At 49.3% G+C, this 14,106-nt stretch overlaps 4 protein-coding genes across 4 annotated transcripts, besides 1 other annotated feature; all 4 read right to left on the bottom strand.

The window, feature by feature from the left end:
• Positions 1 to 100: 100 nt before the first annotated feature.
• Positions 101 to 2,451, bottom strand: FPSE_00261 (uncharacterized protein; the record flags this gene model as incomplete). Its single annotated transcript, XM_009253381.1, has 3 exons — positions 101 to 1,330; positions 1,394 to 1,992; positions 2,043 to 2,451. 3 exons carry the CDS (start codon positions 2,449 to 2,451, stop codon positions 101 to 103), a joined length of 2,238 nt encoding a protein of 745 aa, XP_009251656.1.
• Positions 2,452 to 2,956: 505 nt separating this feature from the next.
• FPSE_00260 (uncharacterized protein) lies at positions 2,957 to 3,904 on the bottom strand (the record flags this gene model as incomplete). The annotated part of the gene is made up of 1 exon (XM_009253380.1): positions 2,957 to 3,904. The coding sequence occupies one exon, from the start codon at positions 3,902 to 3,904 to the stop codon at positions 2,957 to 2,959; it is 948 nt and encodes a 315-aa protein (XP_009251655.1).
• A 342-nt stretch (positions 3,905 to 4,246) lies between these two features.
• Positions 4,247 to 4,297: a repeat region.
• A 681-nt stretch (positions 4,298 to 4,978) lies between these two features.
• On the bottom strand, positions 4,979 to 7,727 carry FPSE_00259 (uncharacterized protein; the record flags this gene model as incomplete). The annotated part of the gene is made up of 2 exons (XM_009253379.1): positions 4,979 to 6,667; positions 6,717 to 7,727. The coding sequence occupies 2 exons, from the start codon at positions 7,725 to 7,727 to the stop codon at positions 4,979 to 4,981; spliced, it is 2,700 nt and encodes an 899-aa protein (XP_009251654.1).
• Positions 7,728 to 9,028: 1,301 nt separating this feature from the next.
• Positions 9,029 to 10,035, bottom strand: FPSE_00258 (uncharacterized protein; the record flags this gene model as incomplete). The annotated part of the gene is made up of 3 exons (XM_009253378.1): positions 9,029 to 9,200; positions 9,519 to 9,722; positions 9,815 to 10,035. 3 exons carry the CDS (start codon positions 10,033 to 10,035, stop codon positions 9,029 to 9,031), a joined length of 597 nt encoding a protein of 198 aa, XP_009251653.1.
• Positions 10,036 to 14,106: the final 4,071 nt, after the last annotated feature.

Genomic DNA, 14,106 nt, shown 5'->3' with positions numbered 1-14,106 from the left:
TCCAACATAACGCGCGTTCTTGTAGCACTTATATCCCTAGGTCCATTTAGATCTAGGTATTTATACGAGACCACTTGACTTTGTTTTGGTCGCCGACCTATCACAAGCAACAGGTTGAAGGGGCTTGTTCGGCTTGACAAACAGCCCAAGATAACATCGTACCAAGACTCTCATCTTCTTTCCACTCTTGCGCATGCTCACGCAACTTCTGTTCAAACTCACCACCATCAATGGGAATGTTCTTTAGCAAAGTGTTTATAACTCCCATTGACCTCCGGTCTTTCGCGCGGTCTTTGGGGTAGTGATACTGCGTAAAGCTCCCGATACGCACAAACTCTTTCGCTGTACCGTCGGCTCGTGGTTTCTCTTGCACTACCAAGCCCGTCATCATTGGGCTATCAAACCCTCTGTTCTCGTACAGCGGCATGACAAAGCATGTTGCTGTGAAGCTGTCGCATGGTTCGAAGGGAACGGCGATAACGGATTGCTCATCGCTGTGACGACGGGGGTACGGTAGTGGAAGGATGAAGCCATCTGTGTACCATTCGAAACACTTATCCTTAATGTGATCAACAGATTTCTCTAGCCTTTTCTGCACGTCTTCAGGACCGTCAAACTCCGTATACATGGCTTGGATGAGGAGACAGGATATATCCAGCGACGCCGATTTGGGCAGGCCGTAAGCATCACTTCCCAGTGGCTCAAAGTGGTTCTTGCGTAGACACGCCAGAGGTTCTCCATCGCGCTTTGGGACTTCTCCAGTTCGTGGTCGGTTGTAGTTGAGAAACGTCCACTGGAGAGGCCCTGGACAGGCAGCCCAGGACCACGAGGGATCAGAATCATCTGGACAGCGCTTGAAAGACTCTGGGTCCGGCTCTTGGCGCAAAGTCGACGCAGACTTCATTGCCGTACACCCGCCGAGATCTGGATACCAAAGAAGATGCGCGATCCAATGGGTCCTATTCAGGCCTGCAAAGTACTCAACACTTTGCCCAAACTTGCGCTCAATTTTGGGATCGATGATAGCGTAGCTTCCATCAGGTAGTCTCTTGTCTCCGAGACTAAACAGGAATCTTGCGATGCCAGATATAGCTAGCAATCTATCTCTTTCGAAAGACAGCCCAAGTCTCATAAACTGGTCCACAAAGCTATACCACGTGTCGAGTTTATTCCTCCCATCGACAACGGCAGTCTTTCGCCTATAGTCACCTGTTGTCGGGTGAAGGTGAACAGGCTCGATCTCGGAAAACACTCCTCCGTCACACTCCCAGTAAAACTGGTCATTTCCCAAGAAGAGAACTCTAGACGACAAAAGCTGCTCTTGAAGTACCTATCCCCGTGAATTGACTGGTGCAAGGCCAATAGCTATATTCAGTTCTCTGCGATCCCTGACGAAAACATATCGATCCGACCATTTGCGCGAATCATCGGTTGAATGGCCGATTATAGGAATCTCGCGAGAGTCTCGGGGGCGAAGAAACCCTTCAGGAGGTTCCCAACACACGCTCAAGGTACAAAAGGCATTCGGGTATACTTCCGTCATGGTAGAGGCTTCGCAAAGGAAATCTTCTGCTGAGTCTTGGAAGATGCAGAGTGAGTCAATCCAAACATACCGGATGTCTAGTCTGCGACAGAGAACAAAGACGTCTTGGTAGTTGCGCGGCACAACTTTGTCGGGTTGACCTGTCTTGAAAGAGACGAAGTTGTCTTTGAGAAGCCGGGGTGTGTGTCCCATCCAGCGATACGACAATGCGACATATTTGGAAAAGCTAGGGTCGTTTTTTGTTTCGATCAGGGACCAGGTTTGGGGGTCATGCCCATGAAGGTCAATGAGTCTGGTTGGTACTGTCGGGTTGTTCAGAGCACGCATTTCTTGGACACATGCATGGCCTTTGGAATGGCCTTCGTCGCAATTGGAGAGCCACCCTTTGACAGTATTGAGTGCTGTTTCAGAACCCGTATGCTCTTCCAGAGGAGCCTGGGCCAGTTTGTCTACATTTGGTGATCAGTTTCCCTTCACCAGTATCGCGGGTGAGACTCACCCTCATATTGTTGCTTTGTAGTTCTTCCAAACGTCAGCTCAATCTTGTCCGAGTCCTGTAACTTCACAGAACATTTTAGTTCCCAAACACCAGATTCCCAGGTCTTGAAATACCCGTCGTCAAGCCATAACAGGAACCCTTGGTGGGTTTGATCACGGTAGGAGGTCATGGGCGAGTCTCTGATGTGATGCCACACAACCCAACAGATTTGACAATACTTGTCAAGAGATTCGCAGAATGACTTCCAGGATGCATGTATGAGTCCACGGAGTCGTGGTAAAGCATCTGTCGTAAAGTCTTTGTTGCATTGGAGCCACTCACGAAACGCATAGACGCGGTCGTTGTGGTAGATGAAGCGATACTCTTCATCATCGTGCATCAGATTATAACACGGATCGCAAACTGCCATCTTTGATCCTGGAACTGGTCAGTTGAAAGAGAAAGGATGTTGAGTCAGTGAGTTATCAAACACTTGCCACTGCCATCCAAAGCGCTTATTAGGCCCCGCCTCTAGCAGGGCTGAGGCTGATGGGAGTTGCTGGCCCAATTAGAATTCCACATCACGGGAATGGTTGTCATATCTCATGTTAGCAGCTGGTATTAGATGACAAAGTTGTGATATTACAGAAGCGCGACTCCAGACGCGTCGGGCAAGTGTTGAGAAAGCTTGAGAAACGAGGTGGAGGAGGGGAATGATGCGGCACGGGGGAGAAACAGGAAAAGCACCACTCATCATCACCGACGCCAACAAACACCAAAAGCAAAATGGAAAGAGATTGAAATATGTACGCTAAATGGCAACCGATGATCATGTACAGCAAATATGTATACAGTCATCCCAAAACTCCGAGGCCATTACCTCAATCTAGTTATCCAACCCAGCCCAGCCTATCATTAAATCCTTCCCCCAATTTTTATCGGTGCATCTCTCCATTTGGTCGAAACGGCGTCCCAGGCTGTGTCTGCGGCGAAACCATAGCAGCATCACCAGCCGAAGAGCCTAATCCTGCTCTGCTGAGCTCATCGCTAGCACGGTTGTTGTGGTCGATAGGTGTTGAACCAGGCATCTCGATAGCTGCTGAAGAAGTACCGTCCATCTCGAAGATAGGCGCCGGCGCAGCTACGAGGTTGTCGGGTGGTAGCTCCACGGGACCCGCGTGCTGCTTTGGTTGTGCGTAGTATCCTGATGTGTTCGGGTCGGGGGTCTGCCATCCTGATCCAGGCGTGGTGCCCCATGCGGCCTTGGGCTCCACAGGTGGGTAGGGTGAGTTGTTGGATTCGTAATTGGGGAGCATCGGGTGTGATTCTTCGACGTTCTTCTTGCGGCGTCGTAGGAGTAGCCAGATAGCCATGCCGACGACTGCTGCACCACCTGCTGCCGCGCTGACAGCAACACCGATTGTCGCGCCTGTTGAAAGTCCCGTGTCTTCATCTGCATTCGAAGCATCCGTTGTCGAAGAAGCCGCGGTGTCAGACGTGGTAGCAGCAGTACTGGTCGCTGTGCCAGTCGCGCTCGTAGTCGTCTCTCCATCGTGTGCAGCTTGTTGGAAGTCCTTTTTCGTCGTCTTCATGGGCGTGTCGGAGTTGCTGCAGGCCTCCTTCATCATATCGTACGTCTTGTCAATGTCGTTGGGCGAATCCTGTCCAATGCATCGCGCAGAGCCGAGGATGAAGTCATTGTTGTAATTGCCCAGACCGCATAGACAGTAGTTGATCTCCTTCGCGTCGGCGCCGGTGCACGAGGCATCGTCGGCATTTTTGTAAAGACATTTTTGTGCGCCGGCCGGGTAGAAGCTAAAGTCGTTCTTGATAGCCAGCGCGGGCGAGAGGAGGAGCGCTAATGTGAACCAGCGCGACGCCATGATGGAAAACAAAGGTTTAATCTTAATTCAATTGGTGGTTAACGATGGTGGGGAAAAAGAGTATGTAGGTTTCGTCGTGGTTATCGTGGTTGTTGTTATGACTGGGAATCGGCCCCTTTGTTGACGGGACTAAGCAAACAACTGTGTCGGTCGGTAAATCCGGTTTCAGCTATCCAGCCACGGAATGAAACAATCGGTGAATGGTCAATCATGCAGATAACCGTTGAAAAATAAAATAAAAATAGTCCACCTCTTGATAAAAGCGAATGACTGGAAGGAAAAAAGCGAGTGATGTTGGTGGTGATTATTAGGTTGTTGATGATGATGCAGGCGTATCTGGAGAAGAAAGAAACAAGAAACAAAAAAAAGAGAGGGAGGGAAAAAAGCAAGAAACACTTCCCGGGGGGGGGTTAATGGGAATTATTAGTGGCTACTACAGCGATCATGACGGAATTAGCAGTACATACCTAATAGCACTGCGTGTCTAATTTAATTAACTTGGATGATCCTCTTTCGTCAGCGCCAGTCCTCAAAAAGTAAAAAGAGAGAACCTCCAGTCCCATATCAGGATCGACTCGCCCCCGTAATGGCGCAGCAAACATCGATCCAGCCCAACACTGATTGGATGCGATGATACTAATTATAGGTGGATCTGGCATATGTGGCTGGGCATTCTAGGGTAAGATGAGATCAAAAGACACAACTAAACATTTTGCCTCGCAGGAAGAGGGACACTCTCAGTCATTTACATGAAACGGATATAACTAAAAGATGTAGAATAGATAATCTACACAGCCCTACACACCAACAAGGCTTGGCAGGAACCTTTACACCTTTAAATCTCCGACCATCTTGTTTTGCCTCATACAACTTTATGGTGTAAGCCTTACTTGGACATAATGACTACCTAGGACATGGTTCTAACCACTCTGCAATACTGCCAACACATAATGCACACACTCGAATCATTCGTATAAGGGTATCATTCATTCATTATCGTTCCCCAGTTTTAAATACAAAACCCCCATATCTCACATCATCGTCAACCGTAAAATCTGGACCCCAACCTCCTCCTCACAACCGTCCAAACACCTTGGCAAAAATCTCCCTCGCCTTCAAAAGATTCAGCAAACATAACCTCTCATTATCCAAATGAGCAGAATCACTAGACTGCCCACAAGGAAGATGAGCTGCTGGTGCTCCGAATTCCTTCTCTAGAAATCGAATCGCAGGGATGGATCCACCCTCGCGGATATAAAGCGGCTTGCGCGGCTTACCCATCTTGGTCTTGACAGAAAGGATCTCTTCCTCCTTTGACTTGTCTGCGCCGTTGGTTTTTTCATCGGGTGTGGCGTCTCCAGACGAAGCAGACGTCTCAAAGCAGTCCTCCCACGTTTCCAGGATGGCCTTTTCCAGTGTTTGGAAGATGGCGTTGGTGGGATCACCAAGCCACGGCTCCGCTCTGTTGTCCACGTTGATGGTGAGTTTGTTCTGCGACTCGAGCTGCGAAAACTCTTCCTCGAGGAATTTCGTCAGCGCTTCAATCACAACGTCCACCTCCTGGCCTGGTACTACTCGTAAACTGATATGAGAGCTGGCATGACTGCTGACAAGACTCCCGTCAGGACCCGAAACCTTGTATCTGTGGAGCGTAAGATTGGGTTCACGCCAGCGCGCCATAAGCGACTGCTTCAGCCTCTCCTCAGGACCCTTTTCGGGATTGCTGCGGATCAGAATCCTGGCGATATCATCATACCGGGCGTCTTCTTCTGGTGTAACGGGGAGGATCCCATCGTAGAAGCCAGGAATCTGCACTTGGTTGCCAGGCCCCTTGAGTTTACCAAGGATTTGTGTCAGGTCGGAAAGAGGCTCATTCATCATGTAGGAACCATCCACACCCGAGTGGATGTCTGGACGAGGCGCATCAACGCAGACGGTTGTGTGCAACACACCACGAAGACCATACGTAAGGCATGGAACTTCGTCGTCAAGCCAATAACTGTTGGCGAGCAGGATGTAATCCACCTCACCGATGAGCTCCTTGTTCTTCTTGACAGCCTCTTCAAACCCGAGCGATCCAAACTCTTCCTCGCCTTCAATCAGAAAGACAACATCGTTCTCCAACTGCTGGTTCTCCATCAGATCAGTCACTGCATACAAGGCAGCGATGATAGGACCCTTGTTGTCGCTGACTCCACGGCCGTACAAGTAGCCGTTGGTTCCCTGCATGGTGAATGGATCTGTCTCCCATTTTCCCTTGCGGCTATCAGCGGCGACAACATCGTAGTGACCATAAAAGAGAATTCGTTTGCGGGTTTCAGCAGCCTCCTTCTTGGCAGAAAACCGAGCGTAGACGACTGGGTTGTGATGCTTCTCAGTGCTAAGCAACTCAACATGTCCACCTAGCCGCTTGAACAGCGCACCGAGGTATGTAGCTCCCTTGCGGCAATCCTCCGCAAACTCGGGTCGAGAAGAGACAGTCTTGTATGATACGAAATCTCGTAGCGACGATAGAAGAAGGTTATCTGAATCCTGCGAAACTTCCTTCTCTTTGGTGCCGCACTTTTCGGTATCAATGGACCAGACAGAGATGTTGTCGTCGTTGGCGCCCGTGATGAAGTACTGCTTGTTCTTGTAGTTGGTCACAGCTGATGCAAGTACTTTGCCCTGGTGAGCTTCCCATCGAAGGAGACACTGGTATTTCTGGGGAACAGCACCGGACGCGGCATGTTGGTATTTTCCGTAGTGGGTTGTGCTGTATTTCTACAAAGAGTCAGTAAGACGAGGAGGACAATTCGGAATGAGTACTCACGCTAGCCCAACCATTAGTAGCGGCAGTCCACAAATATCCCCAGCCCATTTGGATTGACATGATATCACAGTCGTGCGCCTTGATGACTCTCAATCGCTGCGCCGTATCCAGATCCCATAGCTCAACAATGCCATCGAGCTTGCCGGCGTACAAGAACGAGCTGTCAAGTGCCATTGACAGAACAGACTCACCATCATCGACACCCAATGTCATGATTTCTTGTATACCACCGCCAAGCTCCTCATTGTCCTCAACCGTATGTCCCAGACTCCAAAGCTTGATTGTACCATCACCCGCACCAGAGATCAAAACGTCATCATCGGTACCGACATCAACTGTCGGACCCTTGGCCATGAGCATGCAGTATACGTAGCCGTAGTGCGCAAAGTTCTTGACGCAGCCGGCGTGCATCTCGAGGACATTATGGGCTTTGGGAATCAATCCCCATCGATCGTCGTTGCGTCGGGGTGTACTGGCGCCGCCACCGACGGCCTTGGAGTCGAAGAAGCGGTGATTTCGGCGGTCGGGGTGCTGTTGGGATTCGGGGGACACGCGGGCGGTAACGTCGTTGAGGCCAACCCATTGGATAGTTGCGTTTTGCGCACCGATATATAGTGTCTCATGTTGAGGGCTATACGCTGTGCAGAATATGTCGCCCACGTCGTAGGAGCCGTAAATCTCGTAGAGTCGAGTTAAGGTCTTGGGGTCCCAGACGTTGATGATGGGATCTCCAGCGCTTGAGAACAAAAGTGAGGCATCAGGCGATAGCGAAAGGGAGAGAATGCTTCTCTTGTGCGCTTGGACACGGCGGACTTGTCGGAATGTTTCAAGAGACCATGCTACTATTTCACCGTCTTGTGTACCGGCGTAGATGGTTTCGTGCTGTGGACTAACGGCGAGAGCGAGAACGGTGCTTGCGTGGGATAGCGAGTGGACGAGGTCGGGGCTCGTGGCAGGATCTTCGGCAGCTTCGAGGGGCGAAAGAATCGGAGACGCTGGGCCGGGCGACATTATCGGTGATACTGTCCGTGAAGGCATGCTGAGGGATTCTGAGGGAGGTTGTCGTTAGATGGGAGGTGGAAGGTGATGCCGACAGAAAGGGAGGGGCAGAAACAGGGGTCCTGTCGGTGGTGTTGAGGTAAAAGGAGGTCGACCAACGAATGGTCCGACGCAATAAGAGAGTTCACTTGAATACAGGAAGAATAGAAGATAGGCTTTGATCAAGATGCAAAAAGTACAATGTGGTGTTGAAGTCGAGACAAGGGTAGAGTCATGAGCGGTAGCTTCAGTGCCGAGACCGCCGCTCACAAATTTGGATCCAGTATGACGCGATCGCGCCAGGTCTTAGTCCAGGGTCCATCCCTTTTTGTTCTTTGCAGTGGCACCAGAAAACCGACTGAGGTGGGAATGCTGAATCATTTTGATTGAACTTTTGCAATTGACGTCCCTTGTATTGTGATTCTTCTTTACAACTTGGGGTCTTCCAATTGCTGCTGGTTGAAACTGGAGGTGCACGCTACAGCCTTCTGTCATGTATGTCTGCTCATTGGACGCCACTTGATTCAGCCTTATAGAGCAACTGCGCCACAATTCAAGGGAAGCTACCTGGCACTAGCCCTCGGAGACTTATTCAAGAGCATTTGTAAGTCAACTCAACGGTGTCTTTTCTGACGAGAGACGAGTAGAAAATGTCAGACGTGAGACGGAAAGAACTGGGAGAATGAGAGATGCTGAGTACTAAGCAAATGAACTTGCGATCGCTTGGCGCTGCACTCATTCGGCGATCAAACTCAATCGCCGTCTCAAGTTGGGCATGATGAAGAGAAAAGGACACGACAAGACAGCAACATGGTTGGGATGCTCTCAAAAGATACAGAGGAAAAGATGTGAGCTCACCATAATCGGAAGTAATTGTCTCTCCAGATAATCGCTTCTCATTCAGCAATATCTTTGCACACCCCTTGCAACCATCTTCAGATACTGAAGAGTCAGAATACATGGTCAACTTGGGGCTGTCAATAAGGCAAGAATAGATAATAATTGTATTAAAGAAATGAAGTTAGCAAAAAGAGAAGTAGGTCGGAGAATAAAGTAATATAAACTTTCAAGTAAGATAAGACATCCGTCCCCTAGACTACTAAGTCATCCTCAACACAAACGCTCACTACTAGCCTGCATCACGGGACGTAGCTAACTGTTCCCCGTCAGCCCTGTACAACCTAAAGTGACAAACGTGTACGAGAAAAAGCACAAAGCGATGCGAGATCAAAGACATTTGGCCTCACCGATAGTTTAAGCCACCCCTGAATCTGTTAAGTGATCTGCTGTTGCGTGTCTTGGGTGCTGGCGATATCGGGGGACCGGGCTACCGGGGCGGACAAGGCGGACGGGGGACGGGAGCTGAATTTGGTGGAGATGCATGGAGGGTTACAGTGGCCGATGCATCGGAGATCCTTGTCATGGATTGTCACTGTTGAGGCTTGGCTGGTGATGTTTTAATGTTTATTTATCTTTTAGTTTTTTTTTATAGATTTATCTTGATGTTCTTGTAATCCCCAATCCAAGTACCTTGTCTTCCACCCTCAACTTCAGCTTCTTCTTCAGCTCCAGCCCCCAATGCTTTAGGTTTGTACATGACGTCCCTCCTGCATCCCTCAATGCCCAATCCAGCCCCAAGCTGGACCTCCAGCCGCTTCTGTATCGCATCATACCACATCCTTCTGACGCCAACTTGCTGCCGAAAGCATAACTGAAACCTCTCTGACCAAAGAATGTTGAAATGACTCAAGACTGTAGAAATACCATTGGTACCAAGATGTCGCTTGTTGATGTCGCTTGTTAGGAATCAGGGACACCCACATGTCTTTTATGTCATCAAAGGTGGGATCTTCTGCCAGGATGGTTCGCGTGCTGTCGTAAACTCGTATAATCGCTTCGGAGTCGTCGATGGCATCCTTGCGCTTCTCTACCTTCAGACGCTCGGCTATAATAGCCTCTTCGTAGACACTGCGTCGGAGACAGTTTAGGCAATCCTCTGTAAACTCGTCTTCAAGATTCACACTTCGGAGCCGGATAAGATCCGAAAAGTTGTTGCTGACTTGATCAAACCAACACGGTTCGGGCCACCTTGCCCGTTCGCCATCACACAGGCACAGGTAGTGGTCGTAGCCTTCTGTTGCGCCGCCCTCAGAAATTCGCAGTGCTCTCCGTCGCCAGACCTGATGCAGTTGAGGAATTTCGAGTTGTCATGAAACAGACGTCTTTGATTCTTCCGTTCTGATGGGTGGAATGCGACATAGTCAGGTTGAGGCGCGAGCATGTCGTCGTTTCTGTTGTTCTTCTTGGGGGTAACCTTTGCCCCAATGCTGATCGGCAACGGATGGCAAAGAGACAAATACGAAACAATTGTGTTTCCAATTGTAACATCACCGTCAAAGTAGCCAAAAAGAGCAAAAATGCCAGCCAAGGAGCCTTTGTAAACCCAATGAGTCCGACCTCGATGTTTTCCATTCAACTTCTGCACCGGGACAGATTCCCTGCTTCTTGCCTCTCACCCGGCATCTGTCGGATATCCAAGATATATCGGTAGTTATCAGTCGAAGAAGTTGTTGGTATATAGTTATTGAAGGAAAAAAGAGAGAAGACAGAACAGACATGTCGGTTCCGTTTCCCCATGCGACACACACACATATCCACCAACTTATCAAGATGCGTATCAAAGCCAACGAACTCCAATACCTGCTCAAGGGTTTGTGAGCGGCATGCAGTGGATTGGCTGTGACAAGACCGACGACCTTTGTTTAAAACTGGCGGAATAGTGGGTTTCCGCTCCAATTCTTACAGTCTTCGTCGCTCATGAGGATCAGCTTGTCCAAAGTGTCAAAGGTATGAGAGGCAGTCTTGGCGACAACAATGCCACTAGCATGACAATGATTGATGCAATAGAGCGCCAAGCTGAATTAGCTCGAGGAGCACCAGTCTGGATTGATTGGGGTGGGCGCACTGGTAGCTGATGCAGATGTCTGCGTCGCATTGTCCTGATCCGTTCCGTCAATGAATAGGCTCCGTATCGCTTGAACAGCTGGACATGTTCGCAAAATGTGTGAACGTCGGTATAGATAACCTTGCCGCTACTGGTTGTGATGAGACCACGATTGTCCGTGTCGTCTGGGTGTTCTGGATGGAAGACTCCCAATGACTCCTTCTTGATCTTTTTGGCCGGATCGGAATGTCATGTAATGAGGCTAGGTCGTTCAACCACCACCCGGCAACATCGAACCTGAATCGCCTTGCAAGTGACACCGAGCATCGAGATACCATATAGCTATGGTGAAGATCTGGCGATGCATAGAGATTTTCCAAAAGTTGAACCATGTTGCAATCTTTTAAAATCCAAGTCTCGGTCATAGTTGTGCCATTTGGAGTCACAAAAGCGCAGGCGACGACTTCCGAGTGACTGGTGAAGACTCCCAAATCAGATCGCTTTGGCCTTTACTACATTCATTCGGCTCTCTTGGCCACGTCGATATGCGTAGGCCAGAGGAGAAGTGGTATGATACCAATATAATGTGTCGAAGGGACGAGGTAGTGCCCTGTCGAATGTTCGTCTTTGGAGTAGACGGCAAGGCGAGGCCCAGTTGACGATGCTTGCAACATTTCCGGGCGAAAGTTCGAGGGGCAGTTCTGCGGATGTAAACGTCCATGATACATTGCTGAAGCTTGGCTGATTGTTGTTACTGCTCCCCGTCACAGAGCAACGAGGGTGGCGGAAATCTGACATCGTTATCGAGCGGTGCTTTGATGAACTGTTTAGTCCAGAATCTCGCGGCTGGCCATCGATCGAGCCAGGACTGTGCTATACTGTGTAAAACAAAAGGCTGTTCGAGAACTCTCTCAAGCCTTCTCTATTTCATCAACCATTGATTGGAGAACCTAAGCCTCGGATCGAGTGACCTCGTCATTTGCCTTCCAGTGGAGGTTTCAACCAGGAACCCCAGTCCGAATAAGAAGTTCTTCCTGTCGAATTTGAAGTCGCGCAGTGCACCAGATGTGTACACAACGTAGATGATGGAAACTTGTCCCTTAGTTGAACATTTCCCGTCTTCTCTCCCGCTCGAAGATGTTGTCCGAACATATCTTGAACTCTTTGGCAGCACGCTTATCCACAGGGCCAAGGTGCCGGCGAAACATATTCGAGAATGTCCATGCTGTTCCCGAGACAAGCCTGTACATCGGGATCCGCTCGTCTGCTCCTAGAACAATATTTTTCTCTTGTCCTTTGGGTGTAGGCCGAGGTCTGCAAGGTGGCTGCGCTTCGCCAAGGGGCAAACACGGGGAAACTGACATGCTGGGCGAAGAGCTGTCTGCCGTTATCCCACACGTTATGATCGGGAAGTGAAGTCGGCCATTGAACCAAATCACTCATAGTGGCGAAATCGATGAGGCCCAGGCTAGATCCAGCATGTCCATGCACGTCTCTACGTCCTCCTTTACCATTTTGATACATTGAACATCAGGCATCTTATATCTTGATCGGTGAAAACTGCTTGAGTCACAACAATTGTTTATGACCAAAACATGTCTTCATTCCTCTCTTAGAAGAAGCTGGAGGATCACTTTTGAGCTCTTCAACGATGTCATCTGTTCTTCGAATCGATTCGTGTCATTGTCGCTGATTGACGGCCTTTCAGATTGAGACCGTCCTTCTGAATTCGGGTGTTTCTGATGTGATAAAATGTCTGATTTTGTTATTTTTGGCACAGAATAGCCGAATGGCGGCCTTCCATCCGTAATCGCAACTTCAACATAAAAACCGCCCAGATGGCAAGTGATGTGCCCGAGAAGACAGCAGAGAAAACCCCTACTATTCCAGAGGTCTGTTGGAGGAAGTCTTGAGATCGGGATCTGGCGTTGTCAACCGCAGACATCTTCGCTTGCGTCTTCTTGTTGTTGCCTTAACTGGGTACTTGCGGTTCCCAAGAATAGCAGTGAGATATGCGAAGCTCCCTGCCTCATCGGCATTCATGGGGATCTTTTTGCTGGCTGGAAATGATGTTCCAAAGACGTCCCACAGCAGTTGTGCGTGTCAACACCAGAATGAATAGTGTCTACATTGCCTGTTGTGCACCTGGGTAGCCAGGTGAGGCTGCCATGAGGATCGTGGGAGATTAAACGCTGAACGTGGTCAACTCCAACGATAACATCATACTGTGCCGCTTCATTCTTGCGCATCTTCCCGAGATCAGATCGTATCTTTGGACTCATTTGGACCTAGTAAGGCTCGGACTCGGAGTTCGATGTGCTTCTTACTTCCCAAAATGTTCATGTTCTATAGGTCCAAAACAACAAGGCCAATCAGATGTGTGGATGATACCCAGACGGTAAACGCCAAAGTTGAGTGTAGCCCCAGAGCTGGTGCCTTCGATGGCTTGAGAAGCCACTGTCATGACGTTGTCCGGGATAGCCCCGTCATCATTGCTAGGCTAGCGAGTAAAACTGAGGGTTCCGAATGACGAATTCCGGGTTCGTCGGCGTGCGGACGCCGACTTCGGTCAGCTCCCCATAGGCGTTGCCTGACGAACTCTCCCAAAGGGTCCCATCCGCCGCATGGAAGGTATACATATTACTTCTGTCGTCGTAAGAAATCCTTTGCATCCCATTGGGGAAGCGGCCAGCATCCATGTCGAAGTAGAACCTGTTGAAAAGGCCAAATACTTCTAACTGGACAACTCGAAGAAGCTGGTGACCAAAGTTATGTTCTTCCTCCACAATTGTTGGTAGAAGCAGGTCGATTCCAGGATAAGGGGTCAATTCCAGTCATCGAGTGTTTGGTCCTTCTCAGACTGTTTGGACGAAGGACGAGATTCCTACCCACACTGCGATATTGCAGAGAAACAAAAAATATATAAAGTATTTGCCACATGATGCTACCCTTGCCCAACTCCTTAGGTACAGAGTTGAGCTCCGTCACTGTGCAGGGAACTGTCATTCCCGGATGGCGGTGACCGCAGACAGAGTGCTTAATCCTCATTGCTGGAGTCGGATGGTAAGTCCAATCTCAGGTGGTTTGTCCGAATTCGAGAATACAGGGTGGTATTCCAAGCTATTGTTTGTGCTGGCATTGAGGCGAGATGGAATTTTGTATGGTGAATGGTGGGTTTCTGACCACAAGATAAGAGATAACAACCATTCGGTGAGAAATGCTTCTTGTTCAAGGATATTGGTCTGTGTGTCAATGAAGCTAGAGACTTTGGTTGACATCTGCGTTACGTTGTAGTGAAACTGTTGGAGCTGTTGGATCTGTTTGACGATAGGAGACTTGGGGCGAAAAGGTCCGAACCATCCCTTGTCTCATGCTAGGCATCATGTTTACCTAACTATTGTTGTTCTC

This window comes from Fusarium pseudograminearum, chromosome 1 (genome assembly GCF_000303195.2).
Source record: "Fusarium pseudograminearum CS3096 chromosome 1, whole genome shotgun sequence".
Taxonomy (NCBI): domain Eukaryota; kingdom Fungi; phylum Ascomycota; class Sordariomycetes; order Hypocreales; family Nectriaceae; genus Fusarium; species Fusarium pseudograminearum.
Note: the sequence above shows the minus strand (reverse complement) of the source record. Positions and strands in the feature narration are given on the sequence as shown.